This window comes from Colletotrichum abscissum (genome assembly GCF_030869225.1).
Source record: "Colletotrichum abscissum strain IMI 504890 chromosome Unknown Scaffold_1.1, whole genome shotgun sequence".
Lineage (NCBI taxonomy): Eukaryota > Fungi > Ascomycota > Sordariomycetes > Glomerellales > Glomerellaceae > Colletotrichum > Colletotrichum abscissum.
The window spans coordinates 636,595-651,513 of NW_026849987.1; the positions used below are offsets into that span (position 1 = coordinate 636,595).

At 52.6% G+C, this 14,919-nt stretch overlaps 6 protein-coding genes across 6 annotated transcripts; 2 read left to right on the top strand and 4 right to left on the bottom strand.

Annotated features, from left to right (window-relative positions):
• Positions 1-117: 117 nt before the first annotated feature.
• On the top strand, positions 118-1,139 carry CABS01_00167 (uncharacterized protein; the record flags this gene model as incomplete). The annotated part of the gene is made up of 2 exons (XM_060533550.1): positions 118-186; positions 243-1,139. 2 exons carry the CDS (start codon positions 118-120, stop codon positions 1,137-1,139), a joined length of 966 nt encoding a protein of 321 aa, XP_060406064.1.
• Positions 1,140-1,495: 356 nt separating this feature from the next.
• Positions 1,496-2,759, bottom strand: CABS01_00168 (acyltransferase; the record flags this gene model as incomplete). Its single annotated transcript, XM_060533551.1, has 4 exons — positions 1,496-2,237; positions 2,296-2,400; positions 2,477-2,495; positions 2,561-2,759. The coding sequence occupies 4 exons, from the start codon at positions 2,757-2,759 to the stop codon at positions 1,496-1,498; spliced, it is 1,065 nt and encodes a 354-aa protein (XP_060406065.1).
• A 694-nt stretch (positions 2,760-3,453) lies between these two features.
• On the top strand, positions 3,454-4,626 carry CABS01_00169 (RING finger domain-containing protein; the record flags this gene model as incomplete). The annotated part of the gene is made up of 3 exons (XM_060533552.1): positions 3,454-3,463; positions 3,529-4,058; positions 4,120-4,626. The coding sequence occupies 3 exons, from the start codon at positions 3,454-3,456 to the stop codon at positions 4,624-4,626; spliced, it is 1,047 nt and encodes a 348-aa protein (XP_060406066.1).
• A 175-nt stretch (positions 4,627-4,801) lies between these two features.
• On the bottom strand, positions 4,802-5,890 carry CABS01_00170 (uncharacterized protein; the record flags this gene model as incomplete). The annotated part of the gene is made up of 1 exon (XM_060533553.1): positions 4,802-5,890. The coding sequence occupies one exon, from the start codon at positions 5,888-5,890 to the stop codon at positions 4,802-4,804; it is 1,089 nt and encodes a 362-aa protein (XP_060406067.1).
• Positions 5,891-6,886: 996 nt separating this feature from the next.
• On the bottom strand, positions 6,887-8,389 carry CABS01_00171 (uncharacterized protein; the record flags this gene model as incomplete). The annotated part of the gene is made up of 5 exons (XM_060533554.1): positions 6,887-7,287; positions 7,346-7,522; positions 7,575-8,099; positions 8,161-8,292; positions 8,362-8,389. The coding sequence occupies 5 exons, from the start codon at positions 8,387-8,389 to the stop codon at positions 6,887-6,889; spliced, it is 1,263 nt and encodes a 420-aa protein (XP_060406068.1).
• An 899-nt stretch (positions 8,390-9,288) lies between these two features.
• CABS01_00172 (uncharacterized protein) lies at positions 9,289-11,309 on the bottom strand (the record flags this gene model as incomplete). Its single annotated transcript, XM_060533555.1, has 4 exons — positions 9,289-10,095; positions 10,151-10,291; positions 10,385-11,110; positions 11,250-11,309. 4 exons carry the CDS (start codon positions 11,307-11,309, stop codon positions 9,289-9,291), a joined length of 1,734 nt encoding a protein of 577 aa, XP_060406069.1.
• Between the last annotated feature and the right edge of the window lie 3,610 nt (positions 11,310-14,919).

A 14,919-nucleotide genomic window follows, 5' to 3' on the forward strand; every position in this document is an offset into this window, starting at 1 on the left:
ACTGTCTCTACGATCCCAAGCCGAGCCTAAGAATCTTGTTTGTTGATTCCGTCGACACGGTGAACTTCTCCGCACTACCCACAATCTCAACATCGTTGCCAGCTCCATTCAGCAGACATGGACGGCAAGAGACACCCAAGCTCGTTCCAGCAGCTTGAGAAGCTTGGCGAGGGCACCTATGCTACCGTATGCCCTTTCAGTTCCACACTTCATGCGCGTAGAGACTAACTGTTTATTTGCAGGTGTTCAAAGGTCGTAACCGGCAGACTGGAGAGCTTGTCGCTCTCAAAGAAATCCACTTGGACTCGGAAGAAGGCACCCCCTCGACGGCGATAAGAGAGATCTCGCTCATGAAGGAGCTGAAGCACGAGAACATTGTCGCCCTCCACGATGTGATCCACACCGAGAATAAGCTGATGTTGGTGTTTGAATACATGGATGGAGATCTTAAGAAATACATGGACACCCATGGCGATAGAGGCGCCCTCAAGCCCCACCAGATCAAGTCGTTCATGTATCAACTGCTGAGAGGCATCGACTTCTGCCACCAGAACAGAGTTTTACATCGAGACCTGAAGCCTCAGAATCTCCTAATTAACGGCAAGGGACAGCTGAAGCTTGGTGATTTCGGCCTTGCTCGTGCCTTCGGCATTCCCGTCAACACGTTCTCGAACGAGGTGGTCACGTTGTGGTATCGCGCACCAGATGTCCTTTTGGGCAGCAGAACGTACAACACCAGCATTGACATCTGGTCTGCGGGATGTATCATGGCGGAAATGTACACCGGCAGACCACTGTTCCCTGGCACAACAAACGAGGACCAGATTATTCGTATCTTCCGCATCATGGGAACCCCAACCGAACGAACCTGGACTGGCATTACGCAATTCCCCGAGTACAAACCCACTTTCCAGATGTACGCCACTCAAGACCTTCGTCAGATTCTTCCTCAGATCGATCCTACTGGCATCGATTTGCTCCAACGAATGCTGCAGCTACGCCCCGAACTTCGCATCAGTGCTCACGAAGCCCTCAAGCACCCCTGGTTCAACGATATCGTCATGCAACAGCATCAGCAGCAAGCTTTGCAAGCACAAGCTAGAGCCTACCCGGGACAAGGGTCTTACGAAAATTACTGATTCTCGGGCTTCGAACCGTGGCTAGGCGCCCGCATGCATTTGTGGTTTATGCTTTTACGGGACCGGGGGTCTGCTATGCATTATTTGCATCGGCAGCAATGAGTTGCAACTTCATAGTGGAGGGTATGGCATTGTTGGCAGGCTTTGCCAAAGGGGCATTACGGGCGTTACTGATAACTTCGCTTCTTTTGGCGTTGTGTGCGGGAGCGAGGGTGATTATGACAGTCGCGAGTATCGCTCGCAACTATGTAGTAAACAATGCAATCCAAGAGTCCCGCTTATTGTATATTTACAAAGTGTAGAAGATTGTACATATGGCGTGCCTTCTATGAGCCGCCATCCAAGTCGAAGTGTCATTATTCTTTGTTAACCAGGCTGTCATCTACAGGACTCTTAAACTGCTTGTCCTCGGGTTCGCGCTCCCATGTCTCAGCAAGAGCGAATGCCGGGCTGTCACGAGGATATCCCGCACTTATCCTCAGCTCTTGCACCATGTCTCTGACAGTCTTGGCGACTTCTACACGCAGCTGGATCGCTTCAGGATGATCCTTCAGGGACTCTGGTACTTCGCCGACGCTCAATGGTTTGCCTCGGGCCTCCACTTCTTTCTGCACGATACGCTTCCACTTTAGACGCTGCTCTCTGAAGGCCTCGCCCACTTCAAGAGCCTCGCCGTAAAAGACGCGAATCTTGGCACCGATGCGTGGGAGAAATCGCAGCCACTTCCTATCCTCCGGCATGATGTCTGAGAATCCGTCGATGAACATGGGAACGAGCTGGGGGGCCGGGTCGGATTCGAGGATCAACCGGGAAACACCCCACTTGAAATAACGGAGGGTTCGTTCAGGATTTTGATGCGTACAGCCTTCGGGGAACACGTGAACCCACGCGCCGTGCTTGCTTCTGTAGTAAGTGGGCGCGGAAAATACTTCGTTGTTTCCAGCTTCGAAGGCGGCTTTGAAGGGGAACAGTGCCCCGGGGCCGGATACTAAGCGGATGGCCTGGGTCATGGTGGGCTGGAATAATCCGCCATAGGGGGAGTGCAGCAAGCGATATGTCGGCAAAACCTGACCGAGGGTAAAGAACGTTTTGAAAGCGCTGCGATTTTGTTAGTGGAGGCCCCTCAATGTCCAGTTGAAACATGGGTGGTCTTTACCGGTTCTTGAAGCAGATGTCATGAGCACCCAGACCCCATCTCGCACTCAGGGGGTACATATTGTACTTGAGCGGCAGCACACCCCATATTAGGGGGTCGTCTAAACTATCGATTCAAGACGCGTCAGATCGGCACGAGAGACGGGTCTTTACTTTTGAAAAAACTAAATGAAAAAACTCACACGCTGATGTGGTTTGAGACTGCAATCCATAGTTGTCAGTTATAAGCTCATCGTCTTTGAGAGAATACGACAAGGATAAAGTACCAGTGATGAGACCACGTTCAGGAGTCTCGGCTCGACGCTTGTCCAGAACTTCTAAAAATCGAGCTTGGTTCTCGGTCTGGACATCATGAAAGGTGTATAAGAAGGCTCGAGAGATGGCACCAGTAAGGCCCATTATAGCCGAAGACGCCATGCGCCATGGTAGGCTTGGCTCACTTGGCCTCTCCTCCAAGGCCGTCATGTTTCTTTTCTACAAGTGTGGCGCGCGGGAAGACAGTCTTCGACCTCGCCGGCCCGAACTGGTGAAATGAGTGAAAGGGAGGAAAGTGACTGGGTGACAGTAGGTGACACGGTGATTGGAGCGAATCAACCGCGTCATAAATCCACCTCTTCGGGCCAATGACGAACACGTGATTAGGAAAGGTAATTGAGAAAAAATTCACACGCTGTGTATGAGCAGTAAGAAGAAGATTGTATCAGCCATTGGCACTCCGAGTTTGGCTGCCGATTGGAATCCAAGATGAGAATCGAGAAAAAAGCTGTCTTTGCCTTACATTAGAGTGGGTCGCTATAGAGCATTCATCTCGCTAAGAGGGTAGACGCGCTCGATAAGTACATAAGTATATTTCAGTACCGCGAATACGGCTCACGACGCCTGGGCCATGTTCCTTGTCACTCTGACATGTCTTTCTGCTTTGCCTGGACAATGGTATCCTGGCCCGTCTCAACTTCCTTACCCACTCGTCTATCTCGTTACCTTACTTTAATACGAGGTAACTGCTTGACTTCTTCACAATCCACCACCTCATCCTTCAACTAAACCAGATCGAGAATCCAACGTTATCATTTAACAGAGCGTTCATACCACGGTTCCTATTTTGCTCAACTTTAGTAGATTTGTCTGTCTCGCCAAGTTCCTTGTCATAATCAACACCATGGCACACAGTAAGCCCTCAACCTTCAAGTACATCCCCTCATATGCATCTGTTCGTGGATCTGACTATCTATAGGCAAAAGAAACACGTCGCGTAGCGTCTTCACCTCTTACGAGCGTGATATGGCCAAGGCTGCATGGGCATCCACCTCAGCCCGTTTGTCTCGCGATTCTTTTCTCCCCTTTGGCTCTTGCTACCTCTGCCTTGAGATGGCTAGGGACCCAGTCTCATGTAGTCACGGCGACATTTTCTGTCGAGAGTGCGCTGTGGCCAATCTGCTCGCGCAGAAGAAGGAAATCAAGCGCGAAGAAAAACTTCGGGAGAAGAATGAGCAGGCGACCTTGGAGGCGCAGGCACAACAAGATGCTGAAGCCCAAGAACGTGCCGTCAAAGATTTTGAGAGTATCCAAGCAGGGCTGAAACCGTCGGCTGCAGCAACGGCATCTTCATCATCCAGTCTATCGACCAAAATCGAGGGAGCCGACCCCAACACCACCAAAGACATTCAGGTCACCAAGAGGAAGTTTGTGCTGGACCAGGATGAGTTGGACAGAATTGCCAAGGAGGATCGCACGAAGGCCAAAAAGTTGATTAAAGCTGAGAAAGTATGCTACTATCTACCCTTAGACCCCGATTACCCAGCTATGCCATGCTAACTCTTTCTAGGCATCCAAGGAGAGTATACCGTTCTTCTGGACACCAGGGCAAACACCAGATGCCAATGCAGCTCGTATGGCGGAAGGTTTGGCAGCCGCTCCCAAAAAGATTAAGCTGGCGCCCATCTGCCCGGCTTCGGTAGACGAGTCTCGGCATTCCTTCTCACTCAAGAGTCTCACTTCGCTCGAATTCAAAGAAGAGCTCGACACCAAGACCAATTCCAGCCGGCGCATTTGCCCGTCCTGTGTCAAGACACTCGGCAATGCCTCGCGACCTCTTATGGCCGAAAAGTGCGGTCACGTCATTTGCCGCAATTGCGCTGTGAAGTTTATGACACCGCAAGAAAATGCATGCTATGTGTGCGATGCTAGGCTTCCTGCGGCCCGCCCAGATAGCAAGCACAAGGAACCTAAACAGGAATTTGCCGGGCTGATAGAACTCAGGTCCGAGGGCACTGGGTTCTCTGCTCGGGGAGCAAGCAAAGTTGAGAAAAGCGGCGTCGCTTTCCAATGCTAATGCAGTCGTGCTCATGACCTGCATAGCACGGTTCATGTGAATCGGCAAAGGCACCGTCCAAAAGCTGTTCATCGGCATGACTGTCTTGTATGCTCTGGAAGGCTCTCTCAGAAACAGTCACGCAGCGCCGAACCGTCTTAGCCTCGAAACCACGGGAAAATGAACAGATGTCATTTCATCGAAGTCTGAGGAAAATTCGTCTCAGGTGCTGCAACTTGATATCGCGCGACTGTCTCCGTGACAAGGACACCAATAGAAGACCAAGGCGGATTACGAAGGTGTGAATGACGCCTTTGGATACCATTGTCAGGCCATGGCTGAAGAAGCTCTTGAGCACCTCGCCCTGAAGCCCGGCGTACAAGGCCGTTATTCCGTCAGTTCTGGCAATGGACAAGACAATGGCGAGCACGCTATCATCGAGCGCCTCCTTCGTTTTGGCCAGCGCACCTGGACTAGAAGGCTCCTTGCTGAGGTCCTCAGCACGAGGTCTTTCTTGGGAATCGGTGCTCCTCCGCGGCGAAGCAGTACCGCGCATCTGCAGTCTGGCCTTTGCGGTCTGTATGGGGTAACTGATGATGGTCGCAATAGACTTGCTCGCAGCAGCGAGGAGGAATGTAGTGTGCGTGTTGTGCAAGGCTTCGTCCGAGTCCGGGAGTAGAGTCTTTCCCAGCTTTTTGTTGAGGAAGAATGTGATGCTGGGGTTGATGGTCAACAGCAATGATGCGGAATAACCGGCCCAAAGACCAGCCACGCCGTTTTCTGCGCGAATTAACGAGAGAATTTCCCACACCGATGCGTCGCCGCCCTCCTCGTTGCTTTCGATCATTGCTGATGTCTGTTTTCTCGCAACCACGTTCGCAATTGGCGTCGTGCAGGCTCTTGCACAGGCGCCCGCCAATGCGCCAACGGCCAACTCGTCCAGGACCGACAGTCGTTTCCCACGCGAGTGCCGGCGCGTGCCTCGAAAGTACTCGTAAAACAGAAAGAAGAGGAACGAGTCCGCGATGGACTTGAAAACGTCCTGGGCGAGACCCGTGTAGAGGGCTGATATGCCGCCTTCTTTCGCCGTGATGGCTCTCATGGCTTGCACCACGCCTTTGTACTGGTCCTTTTCGGAGATCGCATCTTCGCTTCGCAGCTGCCGCTGGACTTTGAGGCGTGTGGTGACAAGGTCGAGGGGATACACTGCAGCTGTCGAGAAGGCAGTTCCAAGGGCGCCTGCGAGGGCGTGGCCCAAGGCATCGAGGACGCCTGCGGGCGCCATGGTCGTGTGGGAGTGCTATACGACTTGAAAGGACAAATCAATTGGATTCAACTATGAGAATAAGAGGTTTTGTAGGAGTAACTAGAGAAGCGTCGATGTAAGAGATACTGTAGGTTGGCGCGCTGCAGTAGATCCTTGTTGTTCTCCTCAGCGTGTGTAGCCGATATGCAAGTTAGGACGTATAAAATGTAAGTGGTAAGGGGGCGAGATCAACGAGCATGAAGATCGAAGACGACGGTATTTCCTTCTGTCAACCTATGCGGCAGATGTGTGGTACCGAGGTCAGCTCGGCGCCGATAGTGCTTGCGGTCACGGCGAAAATCCGGGGTTAACTAGCCTGACTATAACGACGTCATCATCGCGTGAAAGTGTTATAGCGGCGCTAATCCGCAGACGGCGCAGACGGGGGTAGCTCTGGATGCGCAAACCAACAGACCCACCTGCCATCTCATTTGTATAATCCCAGCTCTATAGGTAAAGTATGAAATACCATGTACCTCACAATCGACGGTTCGCGACTTTGGGTTCGGATGGCATTTTTACGCCATGGTACACGGGGGGTTTAACTTGATTACTGTTACCCATGCTTTCATGACCTAGAACTAGGAGATCTAGTTTCTTGGACTTGTCATCCTTTGCGTCTTACATCCGAAACGCATCGTTCATATAGAGATAAATATATACACACATGCGCTGCTACTTTTCCGCAAGTAGCAGCGAGAGATCCCTAGTGCACAACCCACCAAACGCCGCTGCTGAAAGAGAACCTAATGGGCAATTTGAGAAACACGGATGAGGGGAAAGAGAGAAGCAACTTCTTTCCAGCTGCGACCACATGGTATACCGCCTAAAATCATAACGCCGCCCGTCCTTTTAGTTAAAAATGCAGGAGACCACCCTCTCCCACGAAGAAAATCCAATGGCGTCTCCGCCTGGCAAGAGTATCAGAAAGTCACAACAGGTGGGCCTCTTTCCTGCAGCCACGCCTGCACTACACTATCCTCTGCTTGTTACAGACGGCCGTCGTTGAGGATGGCTTTGCATGCTGAAGCTGGAAGACCTGCGGGCGCCTCCAAAGTTCACGTCGTCAAGCTCGCCAGGCGCGTCCTCCGTGTCGTTGAGTCCTGGATGACCTTGGGGAAGCCTCTGCGCCCCAAAACCGTTGACTTTGAATATGTTTGTTCTTCCACCGTTCGTCGCCATTTGTAGCTGCTCGTGAAGTCGAGCTAGCTGGTACTGCCTCTTAATTGGAATGAGGACTGGCTGCGGCACCACAGGTTGCGGATTCCAGTGCGCCAGCGCACTCATGACAGCAGCCGTCTCTTCATCCGAGTCAACCGGCCCGGCGTTGGCTTCATCTTCGTCCTCTAGTGGGGCATTGGCGTCGAGAGCAGCCTCTATAATGATATGTTGTCAGTGGCATTGTCTTTAAAACGTGTTCAGGGAGCCACGTACTCTGCTGTTTGGCCTGGTTCTTCTTCTGGTATGCCGCCAGAAGCATGTCGTAGGGAAGAGATCTGCCCGCAACGGCACGTTTTGCGCCCATGCTATGGCTCTTGCACGTAAGAGATCTGGCGCAAGGCTGCCCGTTGGGCAACAGAACACCACACTGGCGTTCGACATCCACGGGACCTGTACATAGTCAGAAACCAGGTGAGAATCCCAATGAGACAACGGTCCATACCTTTTGGCTTGGGGGCCTTCGGCTTCGGTTCTTCCTTCTTCTTTTTCTGCTTAGGCCCTTTCTCCGCGTCTCCGTCTGCTTTGCGCTTCTTGCCCTTGCCGGTATCACCGTCGGTTTTCTTACCTCCCGTCTTCTTTGCAGTTTTGTTGCCGGTAGCCTTTTTGCCGTCGCCACCGTCTTCATCGCCGTCGCTGTCATCATCGCCTTTGCCATCGGGATCTTCGTCTGCCTTTCTGGCTTCCTCTTCACGTGCAGCTTCCTTGGCGCGCTCGCGGGCCTCTCTCGCCTCCTTTTTCCTCTGGGCCTTCTCCTTCTTCAGCTTGAGACACGCGGCGATGTGGGCCTTGGCGGCTGTTTTAAGGATGCTCTTCTTGCAATGCTTGCATTGTTGTAGGTCGGGCGTGTCCTCCAGCGGCCGGCCAGTCGCAAAGGCTTCGCGCGCGATATCATCGAGGGGATTAACGACGGGTCCGGGAGAAGCGACAGATATCGATGCGGAATCATCCTTCTTTGATTTCTTGTCTTCTGGTGCTCACATCGGTCAGTCTCCAAGCCTCGTATCCGTTACGCGATTCAGTCGACTCACCTTCCACAATGCTTCCTTCCCTCCAATTTCCAGGCTTATTGTACTTGGGAGCGGGTTTCTTGAGCTTAATAGGGCCGTCGGGCTTATTCTTGGGGTCCTTCTTCGATGCGACCTTGATCGTCTGCTCGTCGTCTGTATGCGCAAGTTGTGGTTAGTGTACCGTCAGAGCTGGGCAAGAGTACGAGGATGCGGGCGCATTACTCTTCTTGGAGTCGGAAACGGCGGCCATCGTGTTTGTAGGCTGTTTCGCCCGATGAGGTGGTTCGATGTAGTGATGACGGCGGAGTGCGATACGATCGCGATGGAGGGGTCTCTATGGGTCGTGGTGTGTGGCGACGGGCCACTTTGGCGACGGAGACGCGGGATATCAATGTCCGGCGATGAAACTCTGCCCGTGAGCGTCACTTCATGGCAGAAGACTTCAAAAAAATTTCGAACGTCTCATCGGATAGCAGGCGATATGATGGTTGATGAAATAATTGCGATGCGTCGCGCCCTGGGCCTTATCGTAGCCGTTGAATGTCGTCGTCGGGTTGCCTTTGGTTGGGTGAGGTAGGAGGACGGGGGCTGTCCCAGTGGAGGTCACGCGTGGGAGCCTGGGGCCTCCACATGCAAGAGCTCGTAGGCCATCTCTCCAGCATACCGTGCTAACAGACCGTGAGTATCGTAATCCGCACTGCTCAAATATCAGATTCCGGAACAGCGTTCGTCACTTTTAGACGCGCAAATCCTTCTCTGGTCCTCTTAGTTACTATTTGATGAATGTATCGTAGAGGATGCCACTGACAGAATGGATTGGAGATATCTTCAAACGCCTCGGGCCCATAAGGTAGCATTGCAAATTAGTGGCTATGCCGCAACCATCCCACCAGGAACCGTTGCAACTCATCTTGACGCATGGTCTGCCCTCACGAACTTGCTTCGGATATACCTCACGCCAGAACTTCCTTAAACTTGCCGTGCCATTTTTCATGCCGGGAGGAACGAAGCCCTACTCCAAAACCGATGGTATCACCCAGCCACACCTGGCCGCTGCTCCGGACCTTTGCTAAACTTTCAAGACCAAAAAAACATCCTGGTTTCCTCAACTCCGTTACGCCGTTTCCCTTTTCCGACCCATGGCCCCGTCTACCAATCATCTGCCAATATCCCAGCTGCACCAGTTCTCAGCACCGTGTCTTCATGCGCTCGCATGGCTTCCATCATCGATCGTGCGTGCAACATTCCCATGTCGCCCCAAATTGTTTGGATGATCCCCAACGCCCATTCCCAGTAGTCTTTGGGCACTCCAGGAGCGCAACCCGCCACTTTGAGGTGGAATAGCAATGCCGGTAGTCCTGCTGATCCAGCTCCTCCTCCGCCGGGACTTTCCACTGTTATCTGAGCCGGTCCGTCTAGGGCCGGGTGTCGCCAATGTGTTGGTGCACTAATAAGTATATCCCTCGCCAAATGTCGGATCACGTTCAGAAACTCGTCCCGCGCAGCCGCTGATACCAGCGACAAACTGGACACAGGATTCTTATTGGTCAGATCCAGCAAATTCTGGTTGACCAGAATCCGGCACCATCGGTAGTAATTCCAGATTCGAGCAGTCCAGACGTCGTGGTATTTGTGGTATTCGCACTGGAACACTGCCTTAGGAGGGAGATGGGTGGCGTGAATGGTGCGGTAAATCCAATCTCCTTCCAGTCCATTCTCCCACGAGGCCAAATCTTGATCAAGATCCAGAAGCTGCTGAATAACGCTGGCCGTCTTTGGTTTTCCGTCGCTGATGACATGGTTGTGAATAATTGACGAGGTTTCGACAAATCGAGCGATCAGAACCGCTAGGTCGGTCGACGGTCGGTCTATGGGCAGCTGGAGTTGCGAACCATAAGAAACCCAGTCGTAAAAGTCCGGTGGCATGGGCATGCCAGCAACGTGTAGAGGTATGAACTACAGAAAGCGTCAGTTCTACGAAACAATCCAGACCAGGAGGAGCGGTCTCTACCATTGAGTAGCACAGCTGCAATAAGGCCCTGAAGCCTGCAAAAGGTGCACTGGGCATAGGGCACCAGCTTCTCATCAGCGCAGCTCCGCCCATAACATGGGCATGGACGGTGCTTGTGGAATGATGGGTCCCTTTCACAACCTGTACGAGCAAGAAACCAGGTCAGCCAATACGAACAACAGCAACAGTCAAAGACGCGTAACCATAGTTGCAGCAGAGAGTTGGGGGGCGAACCTCAAACATGGCGAGGGCCACCACGGCCCTCATTGTCACATCTATGCTCGGTGTATGGGGAGGCCGGATCAGCTTCCCGGTATGTCGTAGTGCTGAACCATACTTCTCTCGCGCAGTCGACATCATTTTGGCATTGCCAGTCAGGTTGTGCAGACCAGCAAGGCCTACGGCGCACATGACGTCCTGTACTGCTGGATGCCATATCCAACCCTCTGTGTTCAAGTCTTGGCCGTTTTTGGGTTCATCAGGATGCCCTATCAAATACCTGTTGACGTAGAACTGCACGCCCTGTTCCTCGAGGGTAGATCCTATCTGGAGTGTCGGAGGGCTGGACTCGCGGTTGTGTTCTTCCTTGACAGCCGGGAGCGTTGGTGGTGATGAAGAGCCCGCAGAACGGTACGTTGACGAAGGCGAGGCGGAAAAGGATGCCGAGCTCGAGGCTGGTGAAGGTACGTTCGCGGCTCCTGATCTTGATGCAGACCTCTTGCTGTTCGGCGAGCCCTTCCGGCTGTAAGAGGGCGAAGAAGCAGGCGGTGACGGAGCTGTCGAGGCCGATGCGCGCTCAGCACCATTCTCAGCACCATCGGTAACTCCCCACTGAGCGTGTGCTTTTTTGATGACCTTGGTGCTTTCATCGCGGAACATGAGCGAAAGTTGGTCTCGATACCCGGGGCATTTCTTGCCCACGCGGATGCATTGTGAACATTCGGGTTTCACTTTATCGCACTATAAGGGGAATTTTGTCAACCACGGTCCCATGTTGGTCAATTTTATCCAGCAACGAGGTTGAGGGGTGAATTGTCCAAACCAGGGCCTTCTTCAGAAGAGCCGCTCTTCGAGGGTTGAGGGGATCAGTACTACACACCTTAATGCGACGGGTTCGGCAGTTTTGACAGCCCTGAGAGGCTTTGCCGCAGTAGACCATTCTTGAGATGGATTCTTGGATAACCTAGACCTGGTAAAACCGCGGGATCAGATAACAGGTTGTGTTGTTGGCTTTAGTTGTTCGGCGAAAGAGATGCAAGCAGGGGGTTTGGGCGCCGGAGTACTTGGTCCATCACGAGTCGTTCGAAACACAGCGTGATGCCATCCGAATCCCGCTTCCTCAACCCCGCGGGCAGAGAATCAGGACGGGCGAGATGCTGTAGGAGCTCGACAAGAACGGTCAGTGAACCGGCGTCTTCCAGATGTGCACGACAATCGAGAAATAAAAGGCTGCGAACTGCAGGTGGTAAACGAGGCGAGAGGAAAGGATGGATAGATGGGACTGCGACAAGTCTTCTAGGAAAGAAGGACGGCCGGTACGTCTAGTAGTAAGGGTCTGGGGGGAATTGCTAAGTGGAGGTTTTTTGGAGCTGTCCCAACCTTGTACTAAGTTCGCGCGGAGCACGAGCAGCAGAAGATGAAGGGGAGAACAGACAAGAGGGTCAACACTATCCGTAAGGTAGGTACTACTGAGCCTTTTGAGCCCTACGTATGCGGGATGAAAGGCGTTAGTTGAGTTCAGTGAGAGAGGGGAACGCAGGCGACGCAGGCTTGGAAGCTCCCGTCGCGGATCCAAATGACACTAGGGCCGGGGTGGGACAAAGCAGCTGAATCGTCAATGCTCAAGAAGCCTGTAAGGCAGGGCGGATGCAAGGCTTGAGTCTGAGTTCTAGGCTTTTTAGACTGTCTTGTTTTCCGGCTCCGTGACTAGCCCTTCCAGATTGTGATTGACCAGGCTGATAGAGGGTAAGTGGGTTGGATTGATGGCCATAAACAGGAGGGGAATTGAGGCAAGGTACGAGAAGGGCAATGCGAGTGGACAAATGAGAGGAAGGCGAAGGTAGGATGAGATGTACGTTATCAGTGAGGAAGGGAAGTATTGTAAATGTTCGTACACTACTGTGTAGAGACGCGTATCCGTACTGGAACTATACGGTACCTAGTGCTAGGCCAAGCAAAGCAAAGCAACGCAGACCCAAGTATCCGTACCTTTGGGATACCTAGCACAGGGCGAGTTATGCTGCTCCAACAGCAGACCCAACACTGGGGGGGGGGGGGCCTGGGGGACCGGTCCGCAGACGTCAGAGCTTTGCACTAGCACGCTTGCTGGGCCTGTACGAGGCAAAGGCTGTGCGGCAAGACAACATGAAGCAAGGTGCCTAAGCAAAGTTAATTGATAATCAAACAATGGACGTACGAATAGGTACCTGTCGACTTGTCGATCGGTGGCCGGTGGGAGAGGCTGAGTGAGGAAGGGGGATTGAGACTGGACTCCCCTAGAGTGATGTTGGAGACTTGGAGACCGAACCTTCGCTACTTCGCACACTTCGCACACTTCGCACTTTCAGACGCAGCGTGGCAGCGTGGCACCTAGTGTATCCGCCTGTACCAAGTAGCTCGGACTTGGTAGGTAGAAAGCTCCGGGAGAGTGCAGCGGGATCTGTCATCGAATCCCGCCCCAGTCTTTGCCCTTGTCGCCCGATCCCAAGGACTCCAAACCATTGTGACTGGTCAGTGAGCATTCGTGTTCGGTACTTTGGTAGGACCCCATGCTGCTTTGCTTAGCAACTGGGCCTCTAAAATGCCGTACAGGGAAAGTTCGCTTGAGCCACCGACCTGCTGTGTGATGTATTCATGAGGCACATAAGGAAGGTAGTGATATGCCATAACCCTAGTAAGGTACTTCCATAGAAGGGCTGTGTAAAGTTTCCGAAAGGTCGGTCACAGGCGGCTTGCAGTAAGGTGTTAGATTCTCTCACCGTCGTCTTACTGTAGAAAAGGTATGGATAGCCATCAACTTTTGCTTCTGGGTCATGGGCCACCGCTGTGAGCAACAGAGCACTGCCCTTCACGTCGCCTCCTGCGCATAAGGTAGGATAAGCTTGGGCATTGTCCGTTTTGACGTCGATGACGTGGGGCTCGGGCCATCGACCTGAATATCTGACGCAGGTGCCCGTAGCCCGAGGTATGCCACGTTAGATTCAGCTTGGAGGAGCCTAGATCTTGTGGTGATTTCTACTGGAAGAGTAGGCAGATTCTTTTGTGATCAACATCTCCCACCTAGTATCCGTATTGCAGACTCGATCAATATACGGACATTCTAGTCTTCAGCGTGCAACGAACAGCCATGCAGCCCAGACACCTGCAAGTGATGAGCTCAACACTCGGCATCAGCACCACCAAGCTTCTGGGGGTACGCAAGCACGCTCCATGCTTTTTCCTCTATCTGACTCTTTCCAAGAGGCCCAAGATATGTAACACTCACCCACTCTAGGCAGGTGAAAACGAAGACGCCGCTGGACATATCTGTATGGAGTAGGTACACTCCTGCATACAGCACAAGGAAGGTTCCGTGCCCCCTCGCTGGATCACCATGTAAAACGTGCGTGAGGTGCCAGCGGCAAGTTCCTAGCGTGGCCCCTCTGGTGCTTCCAATCAAGACGACGCAGATCTTGCTGCATTACAAGTGAAACCGTGACAGACGGCAGCCATTACCTTGCGTGCTTACCTGTATTCGAGTAGCGCTGGTGTAGGAAACGTTTCCCCGGTCAAGCCGCGTCTCGGGGGCCGTGGCTTTGGGCTCTAGTCGGTGCCATGCGGCAATGGTCTCCTTCATCAAATAAGTGAGGTGCTGTACCATAACATCTGGATAAAATTTTGAAGGTGATCGGTAGGCCCATCAACAAAGCACTACTTATAGAACGAGTGGCCGTGCTGACGATGGCTGCTATTTAGATTCTAGCACACTCAAATAGCTGTAAGTGACTACTCCATACCTATCTTCACATCTGAGACCAAGCATTTTAACCAGGTACAAGGTACGGCTACCTACGGTGTGTGCCACCGCGAGGCAGTTTATTCCCGAGAATTACTGCCTGTGCTGCCCGGGCAGTTCTCTGTTTCCCGTCAGGAAGTGGGTTATCAAGATGAACGGCCCAATCTCGATCAATCATAAGGGTCCCTCTTGTGAACCCCGGCTCGCCCATCGGCATCCCTCCCCTACGGCGCGAAATAGCCCGCCGAGAAGGTCGAACCCGCTGTCCGCGCATCGGGGATGTGCTGCACCAGTATGCTGTCACGGCCAAAGGTTGGGTGGTGCTGCGTGCAACATGCAGGCCCGTACAGTAGGCATGTAACACAAACCAATCACCCGTATCTACGGATATCCCGTAATACCCTGTGTGCCTGTGTGCATGTGTCTGCATGTCTACAATTCCAAGTTCATCGCTGGTTACTACAGTGTGCATCTCAATAGAACGGAGTCCTGCTTGTTGGCTCTATATTCCAATATTCAAAATGGTGACGATGTACTGAACGGAACCTTGATAAGTTGCTCTCTTTAGAATTTCGTTTGGTATAGCTTAGAGCCTCAGGCTAGGAGAGTGGCAGGCTCTTTGCCATATTTGCCTCAAAGTGAAGACACCGCTCATCGTCAAGTACATTAGAGGTTGAAGGCTACTTGCAAGCCGATCTGGCGGTACCCGGCTGGTGGTTACGGATCACCGCTACTGGCGAACTCTTGACAGGGTTAGTTTGGAATCATCAACGGC